This window comes from Scleropages formosus, chromosome 11 (genome assembly GCF_900964775.1).
Source record: "Scleropages formosus chromosome 11, fSclFor1.1, whole genome shotgun sequence".
Lineage (NCBI taxonomy): Eukaryota > Metazoa > Chordata > Actinopteri > Osteoglossiformes > Osteoglossidae > Scleropages > Scleropages formosus.
Window position 1 is genome coordinate 3,907,689 of NC_041816.1, and position 11,697 is coordinate 3,919,385.

Here is an 11,697-nt window from a genome sequence, read left to right on the forward strand (position 1 = left end):
ATACTTATCCTGAATTATTCCAGTAAAGCAGGTGCGCGGTGGTGCAGCGGGTTGGACCGGGTCCTGCTCTCCGGTGGGTCTGGGGTTCGAGTCCTGCTGGGGGAGCCTTGTGATGGACTGGCATCCTGTCCTGGGTGTGTCCCCTTCCCCCCCAGCCTTATGCCCTGTGTTGCCAGGTTAGGCTCTGGCTCCCCACGACCCTGCTTGGGACAAGCAGTTTCAGATGGTGTGTGTGTGTGTGTTACAGTAAGAATACTCCACTAATGAATAAATCATTTGATTATCTAACCTTTATCCACTTTAGAGAAAGGTGTCAGGTAAATAACAGCTAGCACCAAGTAACAGTTGGCTGACTCTCGGCGAGTCCGCTCGGGTGGATGTGTGAAACACTGTACCAGTTTGAGACTGTCCTTGGAAAAGGCGATTTAAAAAGAACGGACTTCCTCCGTTCGCTCGGTATGTCCCTCTACAGTGGCCGTACTTGTTGATGTGGCCCGCAGAGAAGCTCCACGTCAGAACAGGCAGTCCGTTGAAGAGCGTGGAGGAGTAAACCCGGTGTTAAAGGTAATTCGGCGCATAACGAAAAGGCATACTTATCTTATCATGGTTAAAAGCATATATGTTTCTGGTTGTGCTGTCTTCGGGGTTTCCTGTTTTGTAATGGTTTGGGTTTAACCGTAAGCATCCGTCGTGCCAGCTCAGCTACGGACACTTCCGTGATGACGGTCGGTAGCTACTACTTATTCACTTCAGCCAGGGCAGCTGAGGCCTGAAGAACAAACCTGTCCTTTCAAATAAAGAATTAGTTAAAAATGTTTCCGAACGAGTGCCTTATTTGCCGAGATTTAAGTATGGAAGAAAATTGATACGCTACGGCCCGTTACGGCCGGGGTGTGCGTGTTTCGTTTTCCATTCACTCAGTCCGTGAGTACTGTGACTGTCACTCTGTGTGTGTTACTACGGGGTTGGGCCCGCAATGAATTCTTCGGTACCTTTTTTTCAGACGGCAGGGTAAAGAGTTTGCGTGAGGGGTGCGTGTGTAGTGTAAATGTCTGTGATCATGGAGGGGAGAGAGACCTCGATGATGATCTTCTCAGCTGTCCATACTAGTAACGCTGCAGCAGCAGGGTCTTGCGATCCGAAACGGTGGAATTACTAATTACCAAACCAGGCAGTGGTGTAGCTGCACTGGTCTGGACCAGATGCTCTCGATACGTCCTTCTTCTAGAATGTGGTGAGGGTGGGAGATGAGCCTTCCTAAAGTAGAGACGCTGCTGGTGTTGAGGGAGCAGGTGAGGTTCTTCGCCAGGTGAACACCAGGAATTTGGTGCACTGAATCACCACGGAGGAGCCATCTACTTGTGTAAAACAGAGCCTTGTGTTTTACTGTGTTTTTGTTGTTTCACTAACACTCTTCAACGGCCCCTTGATTTGTTAATTTTGTACAGAAAAAAATACTCGGGGATACACACATCTCTCACTGCCAGTGGCTCATTGTGTTATTTTATATTTTTATTGTAATTATTATTCACACCTTATCTGATCATTGTATACAAAGTATCTCTATTTTTGTAAAACACATACAGTAATTTACTGTAGTAGCTGATACTAAGTTGCTTGATTAAAAGTACTACAGCTGTGGTATGGAGTGGGACTCAAATTAGCAACCTTCAGGGTGCGGGTCAGTGTCCTTAATCACTGTGCTTTCCGTTGTCCCGTTATCTGCTTTTACTGGCAACTTTGTCCAGAGCCACAGTTAGGTAATTTCTTTTTCACTCTCTTCATTGCCTTCTGATGTGTTGATATTTTTTAGAAATTGATAATGTCACAAGGAGCTTGTTAAGCGTTAACAGGTGAGGCTGGAGCAGAAACCTCAATACACATGCACGGGCTAGAAATCAACCTGACACCAGTAGAGTACATGCACGCCGATGGAAACTTCCTTGAAAATTTATTAGCAAAAGATCTATTCTGCAGTGTATTTAACAGTGAAAAGTGACAGCTTTAAACTTTACAAAAAATTGTTTGTATTTTTTCTTCCAGAAAAACTTGAAAAGTTCTGATTGGAGGCTCGCAGGAAGGAGGAGTGTCAGGACAGCAGGATGACAGCTGCAGAAAATGTGTGTTACACTCTCATTAATGTGGCCTCGGACTCTGAGCCTCCGTCCGAAATCAGTCTCAAAACTGATTTGGGTAAGTGAGTGTTTTAGCTTAATGCTGAGCCAAAGCTGGAAGGAGTTTTCTGAATTATTAAAACAGTTTCCTCATGTTTAGAGAAGGGAGAGATCAAGGCAAAGACCGAGGCCCTGAAGAAAGTGATCATCATGATCCTGAATGGGGAGAAGCTGCCCGGCCTTCTTATGACCATCATCCGTTTTGTCCTCCCACTGCAAGACCACACCATAAAGAAGCTGCTTCTGGTCTTTTGGGAGATTGTGCCCAAGACCACGCCAGATGGCAAGCTGCTCCAGGAGATGATCCTCGTCTGTGATGCCTACAGAAAGGTAATCATGGACGGAATACAGGGAAGCAGCACTCTAAGCAGGAGTGATTGCCCCTTACCAATGTAGGCCTTGGTGTTTTCCAGTTCTCAGCTGATTGTCTGTATCTGCCCATATCAGGACCTTCAACATCCCAATGAGTTCATCCGGGGCTCCACGCTGCGCTTCCTGTGCAAGCTGAAGGAGCCGGAGCTGCTGGAGCCACTGATGCCGGCCATCCGTGCCTGCCTGGAGCACCGGCACAGCTATGTGCGCCGCAATGCTGTGCTGGCCATCTACACCATCTACAGGTGAGTCTCCCACCGCAGAGCAAGTGTCACCCCAAGAACTCAGCCCATTTTATTGTTGCTGCTGTTCCCCCCCCCCCGGCTCACCTTACCATTTAACACTTGCAGTTTGCGCATTGCATTGGCTGACTTACTCTTCAAATGGTGACTTAAGTGAAACCAAGAAGGCCTGTGCTGAGCAGAACACTGCTTATCCTTGTTGAAGCCTACAAAGCCTGGGAATGTTCAGCATTTGCATCTTTTCTTTTTCCAGAAATTTTGAACATTTGATTCCTGATGCCCCTGAGCTGATCCATGATTTCCTTGTAAATGAGAAGGATGCTAGTTGCAAAAGAAATGCTTTCATGATGCTCATTCATGCTGACCAGGTGAGTATAGTCCCAATCAAAGTTGAATTTTTTTTTTTTTTATTGCCAGAAAATTTGATTGTTCATGCTGTTAGCCAAACTTCAAGAGGTGAACATTTTTTTTTTTAATCGTCTTACATTTACATTAATGCATATAGCAGATGCTTTTCTCCAAAGTGACTTGCATCTCATAAATACAATGTGTGCATTACATTAGCAGAAGGAGAGACTTGGATGCGGATGCGTGATTCTTAGATGCAGTTAGTTTCTTTCCACCATATGAATCAATATTCGTCACACGCGTAGCTGCATAAAGTTTTATCCCGATACTGACAATTTCTTCCTAGTAATTTTAATATTTATATATAAACATTTACGTTACATTGCAGGAGTAGTTGCGTGAAGATCTTGTATATGATTACAGGCTACACAATATTAATGGGTTCAATTTTAATAGTTACATGGGAATATATATGTACATATGGGGACAATATTTTATTACTATCACTATTGTGTCTATGCAGGACCGTGCTCTGGATTACCTCAGTACATGTATTGACCAGGTCCACACATTTGGAGACATCCTTCAGTTGGTAATTGTGGAGCTGATCTACAAGGTAACAGCACTAGATGTTTAAACACTGAGCATGTGTTTCAGGCTATGTCTTTGTATTGATAAGCCAGTTAATTTTTTTTAATTTTAATTTTCTGTGATATTTTTAATTAGCAAAAAAGCTGAAACTTTTAAGGAGGAATGAGGTGGACAGTGAACTTCTACATCTGTGGGCATGGGCATCTGTAAAAACACTGCAAACCTCCACCTACTACTGTTCCACTGTACAGGTGTGCCATGCCAACCCGTCGGAACGTGCACGCTTCATTCGCTGCATCTACAACCTGTTGCAGTCGTCCAGTCCTGCTGTCAAGTACGAGGCCGCAGGGACTCTTGTCACCCTGTCCAGCGCTCCCACCGCCATCAAGGTGCCTCCACTTACCTGCAGCCAAACCATCCCACCCCCTGCCTGTACGAACTGATTTAAATGCTGACTGGGTTTCTCCCCTCCAGGCTGCTGCACAGTGCTACATCGACTTGATTGTGAAGGAGAGCGACAACAACGTCAAGCTCATTGTCCTGGATCGACTGATTGAGCTGAAAGAGCACCCAACCCACGAACGAGTTCTTCAGGTATTATCACATACTGTCGTACCTCAGACATCAAGCATATAGCAGCTTTCTGCTGAACTGAGCAGGTTCCCATTGGTATATGCAAAAGTAACGCTGCTTGTACGACTGAGCTATGCCTGGTTGACCGGCACCAGGTGTAGTGCATAGAGCTACTGCCTTTAGATACCAGGGTCACAGGTTTGAATCCCTTTTCCTATTACAGAACCCTTGAGTATGGTACTTGCCTTGAATTAGTCCAGTAAAAATTAAGTACCTTAGCATTTTTAGTCATTTTAGAGAAAACTGTCAACTAAATGCATACATGTAAATGTAAATGGCTTCTTTCAGACGCAAAAGCAGCAGTAGCAGGCTGTAGGCTCACCCTCTTAAAGTATTGACATTTACTTTTATACCACTATGTCCTGTTCAGGATCTTGTGATGGATATCCTTCGGGTTCTGACCACGCCAGACCTGGAGGTCCGAAAGAAGACCCTACAGCTGGCACTGGACCTAGTTTCAACCCGCAATGTGGAGGAGGTGGAGGAGGCATTTTCTAGCGTGTTCTATGCACTCTTTGGTGTTTGGCCCAGTTTGTTTGGCTGAGGTCTGATCTTGTTGAGATTGTCGTGTTGCCCTGCAGCTGGTCATTGTTCTGAAGAAGGAGGTCATCAAAACCAACAATGTCACTGAGCATGAGGACACAGACAAGTACAGACAGCTGTTGGTTCGCACCCTCCACTCCTGCAGTGTGCGCTTCCCTGACATGGCTGCCAATGTCATCCCTGTGGTGAGTTCAAGAAACGTACATTTATATCTTCACCAATTTTGTCTGTTTATTAGGTGCATGTAACCAAATGGATTCTCTTTTTTAATTCTGCATTAGAAATAATTTTTTTTTTTTTTGGTCAGCTGATGGAGTTCCTGAGTGATACGAATGAGGCGGCTGCTGCGGACGTTTTGGAGTTTGTGCGGGAGGCCATACAGAGGTTTGATAGCCTGCGGCCACTCATCATTGAGAAGATGCTGGAGGTGTTTCATTCTATCAAAACTGTCAAGTAAGACTCCCTGCAACCTGCTGAATGCAGAAGCACTCTTGCCCTCGTTAGAGTGTCAGAATTTGGGAAGTAACTTGAAAGGACTGTTTTGCTATTTTCTGTACTTAAATTTAATGTGTAGGATCTACCGGGGGGCTCTGTGGATTCTGGGTGAATACTGCAGTACCAAGGAAGACATTCAGAGTGTGATGACTGAGATCCGCCGGTCCCTTGGCGAGGTGGGTGTTTTTGTTTGGTCGTGTTTTTATGTAAAGCACTTGTGGGTCATTTTGTGTTGCAGATATGTGGGGTTTTCATTCTGGAATAAAATGTGGCCAATGTGATACAGTCTCACTGCATGTTTTCATGATGATTAATAAAATCTCAGTGCACACAGAAACCGGGTGACTGTCATTTCAGATTCCCATTGTGGAGAATGAGATAAAGAAGGAGCTGGGGGAAGTGAAGCCTGAGGAGGAGATGTCAGCTGCTCCTGCCCAGAAGCTGGTGACAGAAATGGGCACCTACGTCACACAGAGTGCACTCAGCTCCTCCCGGCCCTCGAAGAAGGCAGAGGACAGGTAGGGTGCGCTACCGGTATGTAGCAGTTCATGGCACATTGCAGCGTACAGGGAAAGCTGGTCCCAGTCTATGTTCTCTGACAAGGCGAAAGAACTTTTCAGAGTTTCATGACAACACAGTACATCTTCACATTTTGAGGCATATTGAACAACATATTGAATCTCTCCACCCCAGCTGTACACCAGTTTTAAGTCTGTTTCTATGCTAAACGTGGGCTGAAAGCTTGAGTGTGTCCCTTAATTTTGCAGACCACCTCTCAGGGGATTTTTGATGGATGGAGATTTTTATGTTGGCGCTTCCTTAGCAACAACCCTGACCAAGCTGGCTCTGCGCTATGTGGCCATCGTTCAGGACAAAAAGAAGCAAAATGTAAGTCGATCATATGACTTTTATCTGAATTTTATTAGTCTTGTTTGATGCCTACCTTATCACGCTGTCGTTTCACCCCATCTCCCTTTCACGCAGTCCTTTGTGGCCGAAGCTATGCTCATCATGGCCACAGTGCTCCACCTGGGCAAGTCCACATTACCAAAGAAGCCCATCACAGATGACGACGTGGACCGCATTTCACTGTGCCTTAAGGTGCTTTCTGAGTGCCCGCCCCTTATGAATGACATCTTCAACAAGGAGTGTCGCGAGTCTCTCTCCCGCATGCTCACCGTCAAGCTGGAGGAGGAGAAGCTGTCCCAGAAGGTACAAGCTTTTCACTCTTTCCTGATCCGTTACTTCCAATCTGACTTCTGCCAACAGGAGTACCAATGAGAACTGTTCTGAATTTTTTTCTGTTGCAGTGTACATTCATTTACATTTCCTGTATTTAAGCTGTGAGAATTTCCTGGAGGTTCTCTTGCATTTACATTTATTCATTTACCCAATGCTTTTCTCCATGATTTACAGTGCTTCTGTAGTAGTTAGAATTCATTGAGATAGATATAATATAGTTTAGCGAAAAATTAATTTCTTGAACTTTAAGGTTTTTCTGTGCATTTTAGATTAAATGTAGAATTCTTTGTTTCATCACATGCATATTGCATGTTTCCCTCCTGACTGTTCTGTATTGCTGTTTGTACCAACAGAAGGAATCTGAGAAGCGCAATGTGACAGTGCAGGCAGACGACCCCATCTCCTTCATGCAGCTCACTGCCAAGAGCGAGATGGCCTCTAAAGAGGATCAATTCCAGCTCAGCTTGCTCGCCGCCATGGGGAACACCCAGAAGAAGGAAGCTGCCGACCCTCTCGCCTCCAAGCTCAACAAGGTGCCGAGACCTGGCTTCTGCGGGGTGGTGGGGGTTGGTCGGGTTTGGTCACGTGATTGTGCAGACACACATGCAGGATGTGTTTAACCAAATAATATTAGTTCTTGATGACCCACTATATTCTTGCACATTTGGAACGCAGGCATAATGCAAGACCCAAATGTGTGTGTGTGTGTGTGTGTGTGTGTGTGTGTGTGTGTATTTTAACAAGATATATAGGAGTAAGTGTTAAATTTCATTATAAAGGGCCCTGTTTGGGTTGAGTTAAGCTGTGGTCACACCCTCTTAATTGATGTAGTAGTAAATGTTTGGGTTTCTTTGGGTCTTATAAACATCAGTCTTTGGGAGAGGCAGCACTACCTGTGGAGCAAGGCAACACAGTGAGATCAAGAGTCCTACCCCAACACCAGGTGGTGCTTGTGGTCATTTTTAGCTTTCGGGTTGTTTACCCTTGGCCTTAGGGAAATGTCATCAACTGCCTCTGTTTACAGTAGGTATTTATGATGGTGCTTAAATAACTATCTAATCAGATTGTTAATGTTGTGCTTTGGCATGTCAGCAAAAATTCCTAAAGTAATTTATTTATTGTTATTTCTTCTGTGTTAATGGTGTGGTTTAGGTTTCAGCTGTGTTTTTTCCAGTATGTTGTGTTTTCCTCCTGTTTTGGTTTAGTTGACATTTTCCTGTGTCAGTGTTTGGGGCGATGGCTGTTATTAGCTGCTGCCTCCCACCTCTTTGAGGACCGATGGGTGATCCTGCCGCATGTTGCCCTACAGGTTACCCAGCTGACGGGCTTCTCAGACCCAGTGTACGCCGAGGCTTACGTCCACGTTAACCAGTATGACATTGTGCTGGATGTCCTGGTTGTCAACCAGACCAACGATACCCTGCAGAACTGCACTCTGGAGTTGGCAACTCTGGGTGAGTTTCTTCTGTCCCTCAGTGACAGCAGGAGCAGTGTGCCCTAGAAACCATACAGCTCTGTACTTTAAATCATGAACCTGTCATTTAAATCTCTGCTTCTAGTTTTCAGCTTGAGGATTAGGGACATGCATGTCAAATTCTTTAAAAATATGTAGAAATTAAGGGATACGAATGCTGTAATAAATTGGAATTACAGTGAACTTGAAGCAAGCAAGGTTGTTTTCTTTATATACATATTGCTTCACAGGGTGGCATGTGTGTATGATTGAGTGGATGAGTAACCCTGTGATGACCTGGTGTCCCATCCAGAGTATACCCTGCCATGTGCTTTCTGGGATAGGATGTTGGGCAAACATTGGACAAGCAGTGATTGACAATGGCCGAATGAAGGAAGGTTTCATTTACATTTATGGTAAAGAGAATGCGGTAGTTAGTGAACCCAATTGAATGCTCAGTAATAAAACAGTGGGCCTGTTGAATGGCGGCCTGTTAATGTGTCCTGCTGCTCAGAGTTTCCCTCTTGTTGATCTTTCGTGTGCCGTGCTAGGTTGCCGTCTGCAGTCATGTCTCCCAGACAACTCTTCAGTGGTGCATATATGAGCAGTAACACCCCACCGTCCGCACCCAAAAGCATACGTCAGCTGAAAAGTGCCTTTCACTTTATTTTTGTTTTTGTCTGGTTTGTGGTCTGATGCATCTTTGCTCCAGCGTGTTCCTCGTAGATTGACGCTGCTCCCCTCACACTTGCTTTAATCCCTGTCTGTGCCACACAGAATGGGGGGCATTGTGCTTTTGGGATGCTAGTCATTCCCCTTGTTTATTCACAGCGCCTTTGACCTCCATTTGCAGCCCATTCAGAATCCGCACATGGCAGTGTTTGTCTGGTGCCTTGTTTTGGATTAATCTGTTGACAGCAGTGCCGCTTCTTGAGACTAAAGGCGAGAGCTTACAGTCAGAAGCAGAAAAGATTGCCATATTGCAGACCACTTGTAAAGTTTTACCTTCCTTACAGGTTACGTTAAAACACCTGCCATCCGATTGCTTCCCACTCTCTATTTAACCTCAGTTTCTAATCTCTCCCAGGCATTTCCTTTTCTGCAACAAGGCAACAGTTTTGCTGCCACAAATTCATTATTGATTTGTAAACTGTCTGCAGCTCAGTGATGGCTTCTCCAGGACTTTTGTGTGATGACAGAAAGCCTTTTATTATTGTTCTTGCTTTGCCTTTTGTTGAAGTTTTGATTTCAATAATTCTTTTGCCTCCAGATGTTTTTATCAAAAGCAGTTTTGCATAATTTACACAATTTGCATTTACGTTTTTGATCAGTTTTATACCAGTTCACTGTAATGTTTTCGGGTGAGTGTTGCAAAGATACCTTAGCAGTTTCTTCTCTTTGTGAGTGGCAGTGAACAATTTTTTTTTTTTTTTAAACTGTTGGCAAAAAGTGATAAATGAAATATTTACACAAATGTTTATATGTGGGATGCTCATCGTATCTCGTTTTAAACATTGCAGGAGACTTGAAGCTGGTGGAGAAGCCATCCCCCCTCACACTGGCCCCTCATGACTTTGCCAACATTAAGGCCAACGTTAAGGTGGCTTCCACAGAGAACGGCATCATATTCGGCAACATAGGTGAGGGAGGACCTCATAGTACGTTTGATGTTCTGGCATAACTTCGCTTATTTGCTTTTTCCCCTTTTCCTGTTTGACCTTTTCGACCCTGTATGTGTGTCCAGTGTATGATGTCTCAGGAGCAGCTAGCGACAGGAACTGTGTGGTCCTGAGTGACATTCACATTGATATCATGGACTATATCCAGCCCGCAACCTGCACCGATGCAGAGTTCCGTCAGATGTGGGCCGAGTTTGAGTGGGAGAACAAGGTAGGTGGGAGGGAGGGGTACCTGGAGGAGGAATGGGGGTTCATCTGGCCACAGTGTCTCGGACTCGGGGTCATGTGATATGCTGTTCTCTCCCCTCCAGGTGACGGTGAACACGAACATCACAGACCTGAACGAGTACCTGCAGCACATCATCCGCTCAACAAACATGAAGTGCTTGACCCCAGAAAAGGTCAGTACAGTCGTGTGGTTTTACAGCTGAGACTTAAGCAGTTTTTAATAGTTATACATTTTCCTGCAGGAGATTTCCTCAATGGCCATTTAGCTTCTCTGGCTGAAATTGCTCTTCCCTTTGGAGCTAAATCTACAGCACGACAAGGAAAACCTGCTTTAGACTTTGACTTTGATACCTCAGTTTTAATGAGATCCACGCCCGGCCAAAAGTAACAGGGCAATTGTGTTGAAATGTCAGATTAGATCATGTGAGCACTGGACTGAGTATCAGGAAGTGTGACCAGGGAAAGACTCATTTTGCCTCACCTCCATCCTTTGTGTCCATCTCCAAACAGGCTCTGTCAGGGTTTTGCGGCTTCATGGCCGCCAACCTGTATGCGCGCTCCATCTTCGGAGAGGATGCACTGGCCAACGTGAGCATCGAGAAGCCCATCCACCTGGGGCCCGAGGCACCCGTCAACGGCCACATCCGCATCCGGGCCAAGAGCCAGGTGAGCCTACTTGAACCCATCCGCTCACCTGGCGCACGCTGCCGCTTTTTTCTCATTAGCACAACGGCCAGATGTATCCTTGAAGCTTCATTTGCCATAGTGGTGCTCACTGTGTATCGTGGATGGAAAATAGCACAGCCTTACATTTTTCAAATAGTGTTTGAGGAGCAGTTCGAAATGTATGAGATTTTTGTTAAATGATTCATAATAACACCTCAGGAGTTACTGTAATTACCAACAAAAATACATGAGCTTCTGTTTTTCATGCTGTTTTTGCAGGGCATGGCATTGAGCCTAGGGGACAAGATCAACTTGTCTCAGAAGAAGAGTAACTCCTAAAGCAGCTGCAACGTGTGGCTTGACTTGTCTGTCGTCGCATCCGTCTGTGTCTAACTCGTCCCCACAATGTTTTCCTGTTCTCTCGTCCACAAAGTCCCTGGGCTGAAGTAGAGGTTGCAGCAGTGTTCAATGATTGTTGTGAGATTCGTATTTCATTTAGCACGAGGAATCATATTTCTGGCTCAACTGTAACCTACACTAAACTTGGAACCTGACAATAAACGTACTTAATTCTCCTGAGTTCTGTGTTGGTTATACCAAAGTTTCTTTGTTCATAGTATGTATGTGACACACCAGCATGTATTCTGTTCTGTCCTCATTGTGACTAGATGTGCATGGAGTTAAGTTTTTATTGTAGAACAAGAAAACAGGCAGTGCAGAATCAGCAGCTTAACTTTTTTGTCCAACAGGTACCATTTGGCACTACGGACTGTAATATTTCCAAAACGAAATTGTGATTTGAATTGTGAAATCTTTTTTTAAATAAATCATGCTTTAGGTCAAAAAGGGTAGACCACTTTTTAGAAGAGAACCCTTCTGAACATGACACAAATCATCCTCTGCAACAAAACACAGCCTCACGTGGTTCCACCATCTGGTCCTTTTGCTTCACTTCCACAGTCTATTTATATGCATAAAGACGTCTCTGGCCGCACCTGGTACTCGTTTCCTGTCCAGGTGCAGCTGATAAT

General features: G+C 44.9%; 1 protein-coding gene across 1 annotated transcript; it reads left to right on the top strand.

The window, feature by feature from the left end:
• The first annotated feature begins 483 nt into the window (after positions 1-483).
• Positions 484-11,476, top strand: copb1 (COPI coat complex subunit beta 1). Its single transcript, XM_018752773.2, has 22 exons — positions 484-564; positions 2,044-2,193; positions 2,275-2,504; positions 2,622-2,791; positions 3,042-3,156; positions 3,660-3,752; positions 3,979-4,116; positions 4,202-4,321; positions 4,731-4,838; positions 4,942-5,088; positions 5,211-5,356; positions 5,478-5,574; positions 5,756-5,916; positions 6,166-6,286; positions 6,383-6,610; positions 6,994-7,173; positions 7,950-8,094; positions 9,614-9,733; positions 9,838-9,983; positions 10,084-10,173; positions 10,511-10,666; positions 10,946-11,476. Exons 2-22 carry the CDS (start codon positions 2,103-2,105, stop codon positions 11,003-11,005), a joined length of 2,862 nt encoding a protein of 953 aa, XP_018608289.1. The 5' UTR covers positions 484-564; positions 2,044-2,102; the 3' UTR covers positions 11,006-11,476.
• The last annotated feature ends 221 nt before the right edge of the window (positions 11,477-11,697 follow it).

Bases quoted from the DNA above. Each gene is read 5' to 3' on its own strand.
- copb1 (XM_018752773.2), top strand. From the start codon at position 2,103: ATGACAGCTGCAGAAAATGTGTGTTACACTCTCATTAATGTGGCCTCG. The intron at 4,117-4,201 runs GTGCCTCCACTT...TCTCCCCTCCAG, and splicing joins GCGCTCCCACCGCCATCAAG to GCTGCTGCACAGTGCTACAT. The intron at 9,734-9,837 runs GTGAGGGAGGAC...ATGTGTGTCCAG, and splicing joins CATCATATTCGGCAACATAG to TGTATGATGTCTCAGGAGCA.